Raw genomic sequence first — 16,610 nt, forward strand, 5'->3', positions numbered from 1 at the left:
TTTGGAGACAAAATTTGTAGATTTCTTTTGGTAATGTACTATTTTGGTTGTGTGTGTGTGTATGTGTGTGTGTGTGTGTGTATGTTAGCATGACACAAGCTACTGGAAAGAGGAAACTTCAATTGAGAAAATGCCTTCATCAAATTGGCCTATAGTCAAGTTTGTGGGACATTTTTTTAAATCAATGATTGGCCTAGAAAGACCCAACCCACTATGGGCGGTGTCATCCCTAGGAATGTGGTCCAGGATTGTATACAAGACAAGCTGAGCAAGCCATGAGGAGCCAGGTGGTGAACAGTGCTCCTCTCTGGCTTCTGCTTCACCTTTAGTGTCTTCCCTGGCTCTCTTTCCAGAGTTTTCATTGTAGAGATATTTTTTTCCTCACTTAGTTTTCAGCGCAGGAATTTATCTTTTCATGGCTACTATCTTTTTTTAAAGATTTTTGTTGTTGTTGTTGTTATTTTTTCAATGAGTATGAGTACGTCTGAATGCCAGAAGAGGGCATCAGAACCCAGATGGTTGTGAGCCACCATGTGATGTGGTTGCTGAGAACTGAACTCATGACCTCTGGAAGAGCAGACTGCTCTTAAACACTGAGCCGTCTCTCCAGCCCCCTGTAGCTATCTATTAGTAATAGGATCATTTTCTTGATGATCTTTCATTTTTTTGCTATCAGCATATAGGAACTCTACTGATTTTTGGGCGCTCATTTTGTGTCTTGGCACCTTTCTGAAAACAAAGCCTACTTTGGAGAACGTAGAGAGAGAAGGGACCCTTGTGTTCCTAACTTCAGTAGGAAGTTTTTCTGATTAGCACAACACGGCTACGGGTTTTCCATATTATGTATATTAGACAATATTGTCTTTATTATGTTGAGATATTCTGTCCATATTCTCCATGGCTGTCCTGGATGTAAATCAGGTTGGCTTTCCACAGAGATCCACTTGCCTGTACCTGGAGCCCTGGGATTAAAGGTATGTACCACCATGCCTGGCAGATTGTTTTTGAAACAAGGTTTGGGTCTCCTATTTTTCAGGCTAGACTTGAGCTGCCCCCTCCCCCCCATTTCAAAAGGTTCCCCCAACCCCCACTTTTCAGCCACATGAGTAGTCCTCTTTTAGAGCCTTAGAGACTAAGGGAGACTCTCAGATGATTTTTATACACATTTGTTAGCCTTCTCTTTCATTTAAAATTAACGTTAAAATATTCAGATGTGATTGAATGCCTTCCCTTCACACTCACCTCCAAGAAAAACAATAAACAGAAATCAGGCTGCCCTGAAACTTGTACCGATCTACCCACTTCTGTCTCCCAAGGCTGGGATTAAAGGTGTGTGTCTCCATATTTGCTTAAAAAAATTAGTTAAGGACTTTATTGTATGTTGAGGAGTTGGCAACTTACCTCATCACTCAACTGAGCCACAGACAGGAGCTCTCCATGACTGTCATCGTGAAGGGATGTTGAATTTTGTGAAAGGCTCTTTCTACTGAAATGTCTACTGAAATGATCATGTGTTTTCTGTCTTTGACTAATATACATGTATGAATTACACGTATTAATTCAAGTATGTTGACTCATCCCAGCATGTTTGAAATGAAGCCAATCGGATTGTGATGAATAATCTATTTGATGTGATTTGAATTAGGTTTCCAAGGGGTTTTTACTTTTTGAGATTTTATATCTATATTCATCAGGAAAATCAGTATGTAACTATATTTGTCCTTCTCTGGCCAGAATAATGTCTTCCTACAAAAGCTGGGAGAATTTCTTCCTTTTCTGTTTTACAGAATAATTTGAGCAGTATCAGTGGTAATTCTTTGAAGGTCAGTGAATGCCTCTGGTCCAGTTCTCTTTGTTGTTGTTTGTTTACGTGACAACATACGAATAATCAATGAAACAAACGGTCCTTTTCCAAAGTAACCAAAAGAAAAAGAGGCCCAAATCCACAAAATTAGAGATGGGGGTGGGGTGGATATTACAACACATATTAATGAAACTCAGAAAATCAAAACTGAACCAAAACTGAATTCCACTAAATTGAAAAATCAAAAAGAAAAGAATTTCTACATGCCTCTAGCTGAATAAAAAAAAAAAAAGAAAGTAGACAAAAAATAGATGAAGTTTTCAGAGAATGAATAAATAAATAAGAAAATGAATGACTGTTCTCTTTTTTTTTTTTTTTTTTTGGTTCTTTTTTTCGGAGCTGGGGACCGAACCCAGGGCCTTGCGCTTCCTAGGCAAGCGCTCTGCCACTGAGCCAAATCCCCAACCCCATGACTGTTCTCTTAATAAAAATGAGACTGTGTCCATGCTGGAAATAAGGGTAACCTACAGTAAATAACTTCACTGGGTGTCACAAGAAATTGCAACACTAATTGAAGAAATAAAGTTTCATAGATGTGAAAAGCAAAGCTGTGAAAACAAGGTTTTGAGAAATCCATCTGGGCGTCAGGATGCCTATGACAAACTTGTGGCCTTTCTTTTTTTTTTTTTTTTTTTTTTTCTTTTTTTCGGAGCTGGGGACCGAACCCAGGGCCTTGCGCTTGCTAGGCAAGTGCTCTACCACTGAGCTAAATCCCCAACCCCTCTTGTGGCCTTTCTGAGAGACACATCTGACGTCAGGATGCCCAGTGATATGATAAAGTTTTGATGATCAAGATATTGAGGCAATTCTGACTAAGCTAATTAAGATAAAACAATAACAGCTGTTCTCCCTATCCCTCCCTGTGGTAAATCCTGAGAACAACCACAAGACCACCCTGCCCAACCACCCAGTTCACTCCCCTCTAAGGGACGTGCCAACTTAGCCCTTTCTTGGTGATTCACCAAGGCCAGTTGTAGGGCTGGATGAGGAAAGTGACCAACTGAGCCAAGAACAGCCCCTTGAGCAGGCCAGCCAATACCTGACCAGATCCTTTGTCCTGTGTACCACCAATGAGAATAGGCCAGCTAACCCTGTTGCTGAAGTCTGCCCTCTGTAATGAATGAAAGTTGTGTGCATTTTGAGTTCCTGGTTGCTTCTCCCTGTGTGGATGAGCAACCCCACGTATGTGGATTAAAACCTTATACCCTCATGCTATTGCAGCCGTCACTTTGTCAATCTGCACTCTGTGGGTGGCGCTCCTGATGTAGGGCCACTTTGGGGTCTTACCACATAATCATCTGAGAGTCTCCCTTAGGCTCCAAAAGAGCTTCTTACAGCCAGGAAATACTGCAGTAAGAATCCCTATGCAGGGCTGAAGGAATGGCTCTGTGGTTAAAAGCATATACTGCCCTCGTACAGGACCTCTGTGTTTCCCAATACTCACATGACTAGGGCAGGTTACAACTGCCTGGAACTCCTGCTCCTGGGAATCTGGCCTCTGAAGTCACCTACACATACATGGCGCGGCGCGCGCGCACGCGCGCGCGCACACACACACACACACACATCAATAAAATGAAAATAAATATTAAATCACCGTGTGGGGATGGGTGGGGGGAGATGATATCAGAGGTGATAGTGTTTATGCATGAAGACCAGAGTTCGGGCCCCTCCTACCCACATAGACGGTAGGTCATCATGGCATCCCACCTAATTTCAGCATGGGACAGTGGAAGACAGGAGTTTCCCTCAGAGCAGACTGGCTAGTTTAGCTGATTGGAAAGCTCACCTGCTTAAGAGGCCTCTAGTGAGGCCTGTTGATTTTGATAGCCAAGCACAGCAAAGGCAACCTTGTGTGTTCACAAAAGGCCTGGAGTGCCAAGACCACTGGGGCTTTGGACTTGACTTAACAGGACAGACAAAAGAAAGATAAAAGGACAGACACACAGACACAACGGACAGAGGAGCTGGGGTAGCTAGGATCCACTGAGCTGTGAACTCTGCCTGATGGAGACATGATACCAAGCCAGAAACTCAGTATGTTTACTATATTGACAGCACCTCAGCACCCTTGGACGGTTTAAACCTAGGACAGGAAAGGCAGCTCCGAGGTTTTATCTACCCACTGGCTTCAGATCACAGTAAGAGGAGAGGTCAAAGTGAAAGTTGCCTATTTGTAGTGAAAATTCTGTCAAGTGTAAGACAAAACAGACTATATTCCAAGCACAGGTGTTATGCCCAGACCTGAGGGTCCCCAAAGACCACCAGGAGTTGAACTTGTATGCAAAAGCAAAGAGTCTTAATTCAAGCCTGAGTTCGGACCCTCGGGCTCCTCAGACACAGCGGAGTAGCGCAGAAGGCAACGAGCACCTTTTCATTGGGGTTACATCAACACAAGGGGGCCTATCAACGCAGCAGGTATGTGATTGGCTAGCAATGATTGCAGGTGGCTTAAGAAATCTGTAACTGTCAATAGCCTCTGAACACAGGGAATTTTCCTGCTGGTGGCTGGAGTCTAGAGTGGTTCCTTCCAGGAACAGTTTGTGGTTTTTCTAGTAATTAAGAGTTTAACCTGACCATGACAGGGCCTAGTATATAAAATGTAAGCCTGGTTACAAGATGGTATCTGTCTTGTCAAGTTGGGGGCCCTTCATTCCCCTTTCACAAATACCTAAAAGAAGGCCCAAACAAAATTGGTTAATCTATTTAGTATGCAAGGCCTGAAGGTGAGTATTAGTAAGAGCACAATTAACGAGTGGTCCAGCAAGGGTAGATGTGAAGGTAGTCAGTGAAGGGGACCCATTAAACATACTTTCACACCATCCTTGATATTGTTCCATTTCTCATTTTCTGTCCTGTATTCTCCTTAGTTCCACCATATCTTTTCTAACTGGGCCAGTCTGGTCTGCATAGACACAACATTCTTCTCCTCATGTGACACATATTGTACCTTGCTGTAAGAACAGTAGACCTAAATCCTCTTCTATTCTGCCACACAACTTCAGCCAGAGAAGAGAGTGGTTTTTCTAAGGCAGACATTGATTTTTCTAGTCTCTGGACATCCTGCCGATAGCCAGCCTCAATGGCCTGTAATGAGCACATTGCAATACCAGAGCAGAGGTTCCAGTGCCTACGACCCTGGCAATACCTATACCTAAGAGGGTGAACAGAACAAGGGCAGTTACAGGTTCCATTTTGGATCATATATGATGCCCAGGAGTGAGATGACTAAAGACATTCCCCTCCTGAACAATATGCTATTCTTGAGGTGAGTTGTACTAGGACACAGAAATCAGGGGAAACATTTAAGACTCCAGTGCGAATGCATGGAGTTAGACAAGTAGAACATGCCTGCCGTGGGAACCAAGGATGTTGTAAATTTTCCAACCCAGATAAACCTGTGCAATAGAAACACAACTCATATAATGTGAATACGAGCTGTGTGCCTAGATTGGGCAGACCCGTAAGACTCGAAGTGAGTCTTAATGACCAGGATACCACCCCCCAAGTGAGACAAGAGAATGGAGTTTGATGCAAATGCAAGAGGTTTATTTTCCAGGGCATCAGGGTTGACCCTCAACCAGCTCCTCATGGTGAATGACTAGAAAGCAACCCCAATGGCTATAACAAGCAATTTATATACTTTTTAAAGGTACAGGCTACATCAGCAAGGTTACAGTTTAAACTTATTGGCTAAGCATAATGACTTTTGAATCTATTGGCTAGCAAGCATGGGTAGATTATGTCAAGCATTCAAACTCTATCTGGGACCAGAGAGTCAGGTGACCATCAGTCAGTACATTCTGTGGTTTTTCAAGAATGTTCCTGCTCCTCCCGAGAACTTTGGGTGGAGAATGGAACTTGGACTGGTCTTGACCTGAGGCCGGTGGGTATAAGGCTGGAAAAAGCCCCTAGGGTCCTTCAATCTACTACTACACCACTCTATTCCCCCAACTGTGAGGTCCCTTATTGTCCCATCCAACAGGACAGTCAACGAGGGTCCGGAGGGTACCTGGAAGAGAATGGGAGACAAGAGACACGAAGAAGGACGCTAAGACAAGAGTCTGATCAAGGCGACAAGTTTAATGCTTACAGGCTCTGATTATATACAGTAACAAGGCAGGGGGAGGAGGAAGTCTTCAGGGGGCGGGAGACCTTGATGTTCTAACCAATAGGGTAGTTAGCTCACTCCTGCAGGATGTTGGCCTAGGTTCCTTGTAGGAAGTTGGCCCCTAGCAGAAGGTCACAATCCGTGGGTCTGTAGGAAATTGGCTTTCAGCAAAAGGTCACAAGACCTGGGGCTGTAGGGGTCTGTAGGAAGCTGATTCTTTTGCAAAGGTCACCAGCCCTAGGTCTGTATGAAACTAGCTCTCAACAAAAACCTGTTGGACCACCAAATTTATATCAACACTTCTGGCAAGCCTTGTTACTGAGCAACGCTGACCACCAGATTGGTATGGATGAAAGGCCCCTGATATTAGCACTCCAAGATGGCAAGTAGCTCAGCGGGGAACGAAGTCCCTCTTATCCTTTTGGGGTAGTGCCTGTCTTAGGATCGATCGAGGAGCCCACCAGTCTTACCCGTCACTGAATACCCTGTCAGCCTTCAGGGCTTCTGTCTTAGGTGAATGGGGGTCTCGAAAGTTGCCCGTCTTTGGCGTTCTACCCAGCATGGACTGAGCAGGGGACAGAGAATCACAGTCAATGTCAGTGCCAAGGCTGAAAGGTGATGGAGGCTATTTTTGCAAGTAGGGCCAACATTAGGCAGTCCCAAGAGCCATATTGCCCAGATCGGATTGGGTGGAGATGGGAGTTGAAGCCGAGCCTTCTTTACCTAAATCCTCTAAAGCCAATCTATGATAATGCATGTGAATAGGTTTCACTGCCCAATCATCTACTTGTTGTTTAATAAGGCTAGTCAGGTGACTAAAGGCCCATGGGCCAAAAGATATGAGCAAAAGAGGACCAACCAAGGGTCCCAACAAAGAGGGAAGAAGGGCGGTCAGCCAAGGGGAGGTGGAAAACCAATTGTGATGCCAGCTCTCGCCTCCTTCCCTCCCCCATCCCCCTCCCCCTTTTTTCATGCTTTCTTTGACTAGACCTGTCTTAGCCACATAGAAACAGCATTCTTCCTTTAGGGCTGCACACAGCCCCCCTTGTTGAAGGAAAAGCAGGTCAAGGCCTCTACGATTCTGAAGGGCCACTTCAGCGAGGGAGGAGAGGGAGTCAGTAAGGTCATCCACCCCTGTTGAAGGCATTGAACATCAGCATCAATGGTAGCACTCAATTCTTGGCAGCGGCTGTTTGAAAGAACACGTGATGAAATTCCTGTCCCAGCACCACAGCTCCCAGTCCCAATAAAACAGAAATAGTGATGGCGGAGATGGGCTCGCGCCACTGTCAAGAGAGGCCAAGGGAAGAGTCATGAGACTGATCCCAAAGATGAAAAATTTCCTCAGAGGGATAATAAATTAATTGAGGAACAAGTTGGACCAAAACACAAAAATCAGAACTGTCAGTAAAAAATGCTTCGGTGGCCAAGCAAGGGGAAAGCCCATCAAGGCATATCCACCATGTATCATTTTGTGGTGGAAGGTAACTAGAATCTTTATCTGGGGAGATGGTCCGATTACAAAGATGGGTATATTGGGTGGGAGTGTCGCTTCCAACAACACACAATCCCAAACCAGATACTTGTCAAAGTGAGAGGCCATTCCATTCCCCTGTCTGCCAGCGACACAAATGGGAATTATTGGTAGGGATAACTTCAGCATCAACTGCAAAACCTTCATAGAAAGGAGACTGGGAATGATAGCACGACCAACAATCATTTACCACAGAGGGAGAAGTAGCATTAATTGTAAGAAAAGTCTGATTAATCAAGGTAAGAATCAGACTCTTGGTCTCTGGAGAAGAATATGCAGCTTGAGGAACTAACGGGGTAGATGCAATTGAAGGAAAAGTAATTATTTTGAGAAGAAGTGGGGGATCCAGGCAGAGTGGGAGAGGGTCCAGGAGGGAACTGAGGAACCAAAACAGGACAAGGACCAATGGAAATGGGAGCAGAAGGATGCACTGGCTCTTTTAAGTAATTTTATAGTAAAGGTAACTTCCTTGGGGCTGCACATAATCACATTCTTCTGGGAAAGAATATCTCTTTCCCCAGAGATTAGTAGGTAAATCTGGTATAACATAAGGAATAACAGTTCCTGAATTGCCTTCAGAATCTGTCCAATTTAGGGTCTGAGCACTGACCTGAGGATTTTTAGAATGTCCTATACACTGGAGATGGGTGTCAGAATCAGTCAATGGCCATGTAGCGGGCCAAAATTTGCTTGAAATGATTGTGGCATCAGCCCCAGAGTCTAACAGACCTTGAAAAGACTTTCCCTTTAACTTAAGAATAAGCATGGGGCGAGAGGCAGAAATCCTTTGAGCCCAAAATACCTCAGATATTTTACGTTCTTTTGGCTCTCTGGAATCTTTGTATAAGGATTGTTAATTGAAGTTTTGGGAAGCAAAACTAACTGAGCAATGGCCTGTTAAGTGGATATAAATATGGGATCGTTGGAGGCCCTGGCCAGGACCTGGATTTCCTCATTTTGCCCTGTGTCTATTATTCCTGGAGTAATCTGAAGCCCTTTAATGGAAGAGGAAGCACGGCCGGATATCAGGCCCAAAGTCCCTGGAGGCAGGGCCCGGATGCCTTCTCAGGTGTTAAGATTGTGCCGGAGGAGGCACAGAGGTCCATCCTGAGCTACCACTTGTGGCCCGCCAGAGATCAGCCACGGAGCAAACTGGGGAACATGGGAAGCCTAAGGAACAAACCCTATTGCCCCGGGGTCTGTCCGTGGGAAGGGGGCGGGAGGCTGCCCCCATAAGAAGTTTCCTGACAGGCGAGAGGGCAGAGGGCGTCCCTGACTGTCAGTCTTGGCCCTGCATTCTCTTGCCCAGTGGCGGCCATGATGACAACGGGCACTTAGGGTTGTAGGGCTAGGGCATGCGGATAGAGCGACGTCCATCTCTCTCTGTCCTGTCAAGTTAGTTTTTCCTCTGTGATTCATCTTGGGATAAGGGCATTCTCACATGAAATGGCCCACCTGTTTGCAATTAAAGCAGGTCTTGGGGGTGTTTGACACCCCAGCCCACTGTAGGACAGCACCAATTGCTAGTCCGATAGCATGACTGGTCCCCGCTCCAGCACATAGGCAAACATATTCAACTAAGGTCTTAGAACAGTGGTGTTTTAAAATATCTTGGCAGGCTGGGTTGGCGTTCTCATAAGCAAGTAGTTTTATAAAGGGATTCTCAGGCTCTTGTATGCCAAACAGCCGTTCAGCCTTTTCAGCGAGTCGGCTGATGAAGGCACTGTATGGCTCATCAGGTCCCTGAAGGACCTTAGTTAAAGTTGCAGAAGCACCGTTCTTTGGAGGAAGTTTTTTCCAAGCGGCCAAACAGGCTTGACAGACCTGGACTAAAGGCCCGGGGAGAAGGGGAGGGGGGACAACAACATTTGTGACTCAAGAGTATGATATGATGGCTCCCCTAAAAGTTTTGTTGCAGTCCAGGAGCGGGAGCTGACATGAGAGTGATTTTTGGTTTTAATTTCTTTTACTGCCTCAGTCATTTCAGATTTCCATAAAACAAAGTCTCCTCCACTCAAGGCAGCTCTAGCCAATTGGGAAAATTCCCGTGGGGTGAACCACCCCTCTGTACTGGACTCAAGCAAAGCCAAGGTAAAAGGAGTAACAGGTCCATAATTAGAAACAGCAGCCTTAAGTTTCTCTAAGACCTTAAGATCTAAGGGCCTGTAAAGATACCGAGGCAGGCCCTCTGGGGCCGGATCAGTGGTGGTGGTCTCCTCCTTGGGGGAATCTTGGGTCTCAGGTTCTGGTTCTCCCTCAGAACCTTCCTCTGGCTCAGAAAGCTTACTAGGCGTAGAGGGGTGACACTTTAGCTAGGACATTAGGCTTTTTCCACTGAGCTTGTCCTTTAGGTGAACTTTCATATGTCCTTTTTCTGTCCTAATTAGCTCAATGTTGGAGTCTCAGGCAAGTCGGCTCCCCACACCTTATAACTTGTGGTTTCTCCAGACCACGTGCTTCATCTCCATCTTCCTTCCACCTCCTCTCCTCTGTAGTCCCCTTCTCTCCTCCTCCCTCTCCCCCCAACTCTTCAGCTCCACCTTCCCTTCCCCTGCCCAATCATGATTCTAGCCTTTATTTTACAAGTTAAAATGGGGAGAAGGTTCTGATGAAGTCACCTGAGTACGTGATTCACTCCCTGTCCCAGGCAGCCCCTCTTGGGGAAGCGTAATTAGCATCAAAATACAAACAGCACCAGGGCAACCCACAGGAGTACCCTGAACCTGTCTGAGTTACTGTGGTATTACATAGGCAGGAGCAACGGGGGAATGGGGGCACAGAATTACCTACACAGAGCCCTTGTCTCTGCAGTGACTGCAGAGTGATTCAGCTGGGACCTGCTGGCTGCCACCTGCAATGCTGAGCTTCCTGATACTCTGTTACCAAGGACTTGAGGGTTGCTCCATCACAATATGGGGGAGGGCAGGGATTGGCATTCAAGCATCACCAACACTCCTCAGATCTGTGTGAGACGGAGTAAACACTTGTTGGTTAACACTTGTTGGTGGCTTCAAGATGTAATGGGCCAGAATCTGTTAGGGGACTCTGTGGGAGGTGTGGACATGGGTGGAGTCCGTGGATGAGGTTGATTGGGTGTCAGAGATGCCAATACCTTATTAGGGCCTAGACCTATAGGGTGTAGGCTGTGTAGGTCGTCACTTATCTAATTTGATTTTAAGGAGGCTGCCATAGTTCCTTCCTGACCAAGCCAGCTCAGTCAGTCTGCGATAGCAGTTTGGGGGGGGGGGGGGGGAAGGTGATGTAGCCTCAAAAGTAGCCTTCGGGTTAGGCCAGAGCTCCTTTTGGGTGTGGCCTAGATGTTCGAGAGAGTCAGGTAAGTGGCTATCATCAATTTCAGCTAACACTTTAGATTTTAGGTTAGGTAGAGTGGGGGGGGGGGTCTTCCAAACACGACTTCATAAGGGGTTAAACCTAACGTATAGGGTGTGTGGTGCACCCTATAGAAAGCGAAGGGGAGGAGAACCACCCAATCCCCATCAGTCTCAAAGTTTAATTTAGTAAGGGTCTCTTTAGAGTTCTAAGCATCCTCTCTACCTGCCCTGAGCTTTGGGGCCTGTAAGCACAATGTAGTTTCCGATTCACCCCAGTGGCATTAGCCATCCCGTGTTACCTGAGTAGTGAGGACAGGTCCCTTGTCAGAGCTTAGGACGGCTGGCATTCCATACCTGGGAAGCACCTCCTCTGGTATCGTTGTGAGCACTGTTGGTGCTGTTTCATGCCTAGTCGGGTAGGCCTCTGTCCATCCCGGAAAGGTGTCTACAAGCACTAGTAGGCACCTGTAACCATATTCCCCTGGTCTTACCTCAGTAAAGTCCATTTCCCAGTGAGTGCCAGCCAGGTTTAGCACCCTCCAGCCTGGGGTTGATTCTCTGCATTAGTGAGCTTACAGCTCAAGCACTTGGATGCAGTCTGTTTGACCTGGGACCTGAGATTGAGGATCTGTAGGTCTGCCTTTCTTATCAGATCCTTGATTTTCGTGGTGCCCAAGTGGGTTGTCTGGTGTATACGCTGGAGCAGACTGGCTGCCAAATTGGTGCGCAGGATTATTTTGCAGTCTCCGGTGAGCCACCAGCCCTCAGGCTTATGGGTCATAGGGAGTTTGTGGATAGAGGTGGCATCCTCTTTGGAGTACTCAGGCTTCTCTGGTAGGATTGGAGCTCCTGGGTCAGGCAGTTGGAAAGTCAAAACTGATATAGGATTGAGAGCCTCTACCTTGGCTGCCAAATCTGCCACATTGACTGCCTTTTGCTTTAGGCATAGTTGCCTTTTGGGCACGGCCTGGGCAGTCTATAACTATAGCCAGTTTCTTTGGAAGCCAAAGGGGCCTCCAACAGGTTTAGGGTCTCCTGTTTGCTTTTAAGTCTTTCCTCCAGCCGTCAGGAGTCCTCTCTCCTGATAAATAGCCCCATGGATACAGGCTGTGGCAGAGGCATACCCGTTATCGATATAAATGTTGAGTCTTTTGCCTTTTCCCAATTTTAAGGTGTCTCTTGGGCGCCGTGAGTTTGCCCCGTTGTGCAGCAGTGCTAGGTGACAGGGCAGACACCCATATAGTTTCTGAGTCTGATAACGCTGCCGCCCCCGCACCTTTGTCCATCGAGCATAAAGCCGTAACCCTCCGTGATCCAAGTGGTTTCTGCATTCAGCAGCGGCCCGGGTTTGATAGGTCTTTCCCGAGTCGGTGCACCTGGTTCAGTGTGCCCACGCAGTCATGAAACGGGGTCTCCAGACCAGGGTCTGGTAGCAGAGAATCTGGGTTCAGGGCAGCCCTTGGTAGAAAACGGACACGCGGGGGGCTTAGCAGACTTTGGTAGTGAGTTATGCGTGTACTGCTCATCCAACGATCTGGGGGTTGTTTGAGAACCCTTTCGATGGCATGGGGAGTAGTAATGCAAACTTCTTGCCCCAGAGTCAGTTTGTCTGCGCCCTTGACTAGCAAGGCTGTGGCAGCAATAATTCTCAAACACGGAGGCCATCCAGAAGCCACAGGGTCTAATTTCTTTGATAGGTATGCTACTGGGCCTAACGTTTGAGTGAGGACTCCTTTAGCTACTCCTTTGCTTTCGTCTAAATATAGATAAAAGGGCTTGGTGACGTCAGGTAGCGCCAATGCGGGGGCTGCTAATAAGGCCTGTTTGAGTCGATTGAAAGAGCTTTCCTGGGTCTCAGTCCATTGGAAGGGCTCCTTTTTTTTGGTGGCCTCATGGAGGGGCTTTGCCAATTCTGCAAAATTAGGGACCCAAAGACGGCAGAATTCTGCCAACCCCAAGAATTGTTTGACCTTCTGTATTGTAGTTGGTGTGGGGACCTTCAAAATGTTATCTATTCGTACCTTCGATAGCAATCGTTGGCCCCCTTTTAGGGTATATCCCAAGTACATTACCTCTTGTTGGCAGATTTGAGCCTTCTTATATGATGCCCGATAGCCTAGTTTTCCCAGTGTCATTAGCAGGTCTTCAGTACTCCGTAGACATTCTTCCATGGTCTCTGCTGCCACCAAGAGGTCATCTATATATTGCAAGAGGGTGGTATTGGGGTGTTCCCGCCTGTACTCACCCAGATCCTCACGTAGAGCCTTGTCAAAGATGGTTGGTGAATTCTTGAAGCCTTGTGGCAGTCTGGTCCATGTTAGTTGTCCATTGAATTCTTTTTCAGGATCGTGCCATTCAAAGGCAAACAGAGGTTGGCTCTGGGGGGCTAAAGGCAGGCTAAGGACAGCATCTTTGAGGTCCAATACTGTATACCAACTCTTGGAAGGATTTAATGAACTCAGGAGGGTATGTGAGTTTGGTGCTGTTGCATGTATGTCCATAACTCTCTTGTTGACCTCTCTGAGATCCAGGACTAGTCTATAGTCATCAGAGTTGCGCCTCTTGATGGGCTTTAGGGGCGAATTCCACTGGGACTGGCAAGGCACCAGTATGCCCAAGTCTATGAGCCTTCTGATGTGGGGCATGATACCTGATTTGGCTTTTTGGGAGATTGGGTACTGTCTTACCTGGACAGGAGTTGCTCCTGGTATCAGTTCAACGCAAATGGGGGTCCTATGGTCTGCCAACCCCATTCCTCCGGTTTCTGCCCAAGCTGAAGGGAATTTGGTTAACCAAGTTGAGATTTCATTTGGGAGAGAGCTTGGTCTTTGGTGCAATTTATATTCATCATCTAGAGGCAGGGTGATTTTGTGACCAGGGCACCCTCTGTGATCTGTGACAGAGTTCCCTTTTTGATCAAAAGAGTTCTGAGTTCCTATCTCGGTCAGCAAGCGGGGGTTGGGGCAGTTGAAGGAGCAGGATACCTGGCCTGATCCAAGATCCACTGTTCTTTGGGTAGTCTGTGCATACTGATTCATACCAGTGGCCCCCTGTTTCCACGATTTCTTTGAGGACAGTTTGCCATGGGATTGGGTTTGGACTGAGTATTGTGCCCCTGTGTCTACTGAGAAACTACTGGGTTTCCTCTCCACTTTAAGGGTTACCCTGGGTTCAGGGAGGGGGTCGGAACCCTGTCCCCCTTTGTCCCTCTTTGTAGGTTTCTTGGGGCAGTCCCTGACCCAGTGTCCCATCTTCCTACAGTACGCACATTGGTTCTTTCGGAGCGCTGGCTTATCCTTTGGTTGGGGCCGCTTACCTTTTCCGTCTTCGAGTTGGTGCCGTTGGCGTCGTTTCTCTTCCGGGGAATCTGCCATAAGGGTCATGGCCAACCCTCGATTCCGTGGCTCCTCGTAGGTTTGCAGCTGTTTCTTCTTAAGTATTTCTCTGTTGTCAATCGCTTTCTTAGCTATTACCAGCAACTCCTGCAAACTCTTCTCCTCTACCCTATCTAGTCTCTGCAATGTGTCCCTGATGTCACAGGCGGCCTGATTGACAAAGGTCGTAATGACTGCCGACTTATTCTCAGGTGCCTCTGGGTTTAGGGACGTGTAGGTGCGATAGGCCTCCTTAATCCTTTCTAAATAGGCTTCGGGTGGTTCTTTCCATTCCTGATGCACACTACGTACCTTGGCCAAATGAGTGGGTCCCTGTCCAGCCGCCCTGAGACCTCTCATCAGAGTCTGGTGGTAGACCCGAAGACTCTCCTTACCTTCTGCCGAGTTAAAGTTCCAGTCTGGTCTGGTCGAGTCAAAGCCTGCGTCAAACAGAACTTGTTTAGGAATAGGGCTCTCATTTGCTCCTGGAACCAATTTTATAGCCTCAATTAAAATCCTCTCTTGCTCCTCTCTAGTGAAGAAGATCTTCAAAAGCAATTGACACTCATCCCAGGTGGGCTGGTGGGTTAAAATGACAGAATCTATTAAGCTAATTAACGCAGCTGGTTTCTCTGAGAACCGAGGGTACTTCATTTTCCAGTTATATAGCTCTCTAACGGCTAGTTGGTTCCTCTCATCGTCTTGGGGGCCTATTGCCCTTAAGGGGTGAATCATGGATTCAGCCGTGGGCGGCTGAGGCAGCTGTTGTTGGGCTTTCTCTTGGATGCGAGGTGGGATCGCCAAGGGGGGCCCTTGAGCCCCTCCTGGGGCCTCAGGTTGAGGACCTGGGAGACCCCCTAGTGGGGGTCGGTAAGGCGGATGTGAGAGGAGGAGGTCTTCCTCAGTGCCACCCTGCAAGACAGGATAAAGAGGGTTCCTTGGGTTAGTTTCAGTTTCTCGTGGCTCAGGGTTGAGGTCTTCCTCAGTGCCACCCTGCAAGACAGGATAAAGAGGGTTCCTTGGGTTAGTTTCAGTTTCTCGTGGCTCAGGGTTGAGGTCTTCCTCAGTGCCACCCTGCAAGACAGGATAAAGAGGGTTCCTTGGGTTAGTTTCAGTTTCTTGTGGCTCGGGGTTTTCCAGGGAGAGTATGGCTATGCTTGGCTGCTTTGGCAGCCAAGGCTTGAGCCATTTTGGGGGGTCCTGGACCAGATCCAGCCAGGTGCTGATGTAGGCGATTTGGGCTGGGCGTCCCGGTCGTCCAAAAATGATGATATCCCGGGTCCTAAAAATCTCGGGCAGGTAATAAGTCCCCTCTGGTGGCCAGCCAACGTTGAAGGTTGGCCATTCCTTCCTGCAAAAAGCGGCCAGTCTTTTCTTCTTAACAACAAAGCCTCGACTTCTAGCCCTAATTTTATAGTCCTTGAAATGTTCTAAGAACACAGATAAAGGAGTGGTCTGGGTCTGTCCCATGGCGTCAGTCACAAAGAATTAAGACAGACGGAGAGCAAACAGAAGGGCGAAAGTCCTCCTGGGGAGGACCGCCTCTTGCCGTGCGACTTTGTCTCTTCAACTCTAGGAGGGGAATCCAAACCCCTACACGCGGCTCGGGGGCGGCTCCCAAGTCCCGTGGTACGGGGCGTCATGCGCGTCCGCCCAGACCGCCTGCAGGCTACTGGTTTTAAGGGTGGAGTGCCGAGACACAGAGACAGAGGACAAACATTCAGACACTTACCGGCCGGGTTTTGACTCAACGGTTCGGAGGTCCTGGGGGACTTGGGGATCCCGGATGAGCCTCCCAAATGTTATGCCCAGATCCCAGGGTCCCCAAAGACCACCAGGAGTCGAACTCGTATGCAAAAGCAAAGAGCCTTAGTTCAAGCCCGAGCCGGGACCCTCAGGATCCTCCTTCACAGCAGGGCAGCACAGAAGGTCCGGAGCTCCTAAAGCTCAGCCTTTTCAGAGTGGTTACAGCAGGGTGAGGGGCGGGGCTTATCAACTTGGCAGGCTCGTGATTGGCTAACAATGGTGTCCGTTGGTTTAAGAAATCTATCTATAGGCTCTGGAACTGCAGTTGTTTTCCCGCTAAAGGCCCGAGTGTAGGATGACTCCTTCCGGGACAGTTTTGTGGTTTCCCCAGTAACTGGAGTTTAACTTAAGGAAAAGGCCTAGTGTATAAAGTGCAGGCCTGGATACAAGACGGAGTCTGCCGTGTCAAGTTGGGGCCCTTCACAGGAAGGGAGGTTAAAGGATAGGAGAAAACTACCGAGGAAAAATCAGGCACTGAGAGACCAGTTCAAAACTAGGGAGCCACACTGCTTCCTGGTGGGAGGCATTGATGGGGAAGGGAGGGGAGGAGTGGAGAGCAGAAGCTGCTTCCAAAACAAAACAAACAAAC

At 47.6% G+C, this 16,610-nt stretch overlaps 1 protein-coding gene across 3 annotated transcripts; it reads right to left on the reverse strand.

Moving 5' to 3' along the window:
• Nucleotides 1–5,927: 5,927 nt before the first annotated feature.
• Foxo1l (forkhead box O1 like) lies at nt 5,928–16,173 on the reverse strand. 3 transcript variants are annotated; one of them, XM_039084523.2, is made up of 3 exons: nt 14,158–16,173; nt 13,529–13,614; nt 12,823–13,038 (listed from the first exon to the last, which is right to left on the reverse strand). In XM_039084523.2, exons 1-3 carry the CDS (start codon nt 15,683–15,685, stop codon nt 12,976–12,978), a joined length of 1,677 nt encoding a protein of 558 aa, XP_038940451.1. In that variant the 5' UTR covers nt 15,686–16,173; the 3' UTR covers nt 12,823–12,975. The 3 variants fall into 3 exon arrangements, with proteins under 3 accessions (XP_006244762.1, XP_038940451.1, XP_038940450.1); XM_006244700.4 differs by having other exon boundaries at nt 5,928–13,614; XM_039084522.2 differs by having other exon boundaries at nt 13,529–16,173.
• Between the last annotated feature and the right edge of the window lie 437 nt (nt 16,174–16,610).

The sequence above is a fragment of the Rattus norvegicus genome, chromosome 9 (assembly GCF_036323735.1).
Source record: "Rattus norvegicus strain BN/NHsdMcwi chromosome 9, GRCr8, whole genome shotgun sequence".
In the NCBI taxonomy this organism is placed as follows: Eukaryota; Metazoa; Chordata; class Mammalia; order Rodentia; family Muridae; genus Rattus; species Rattus norvegicus.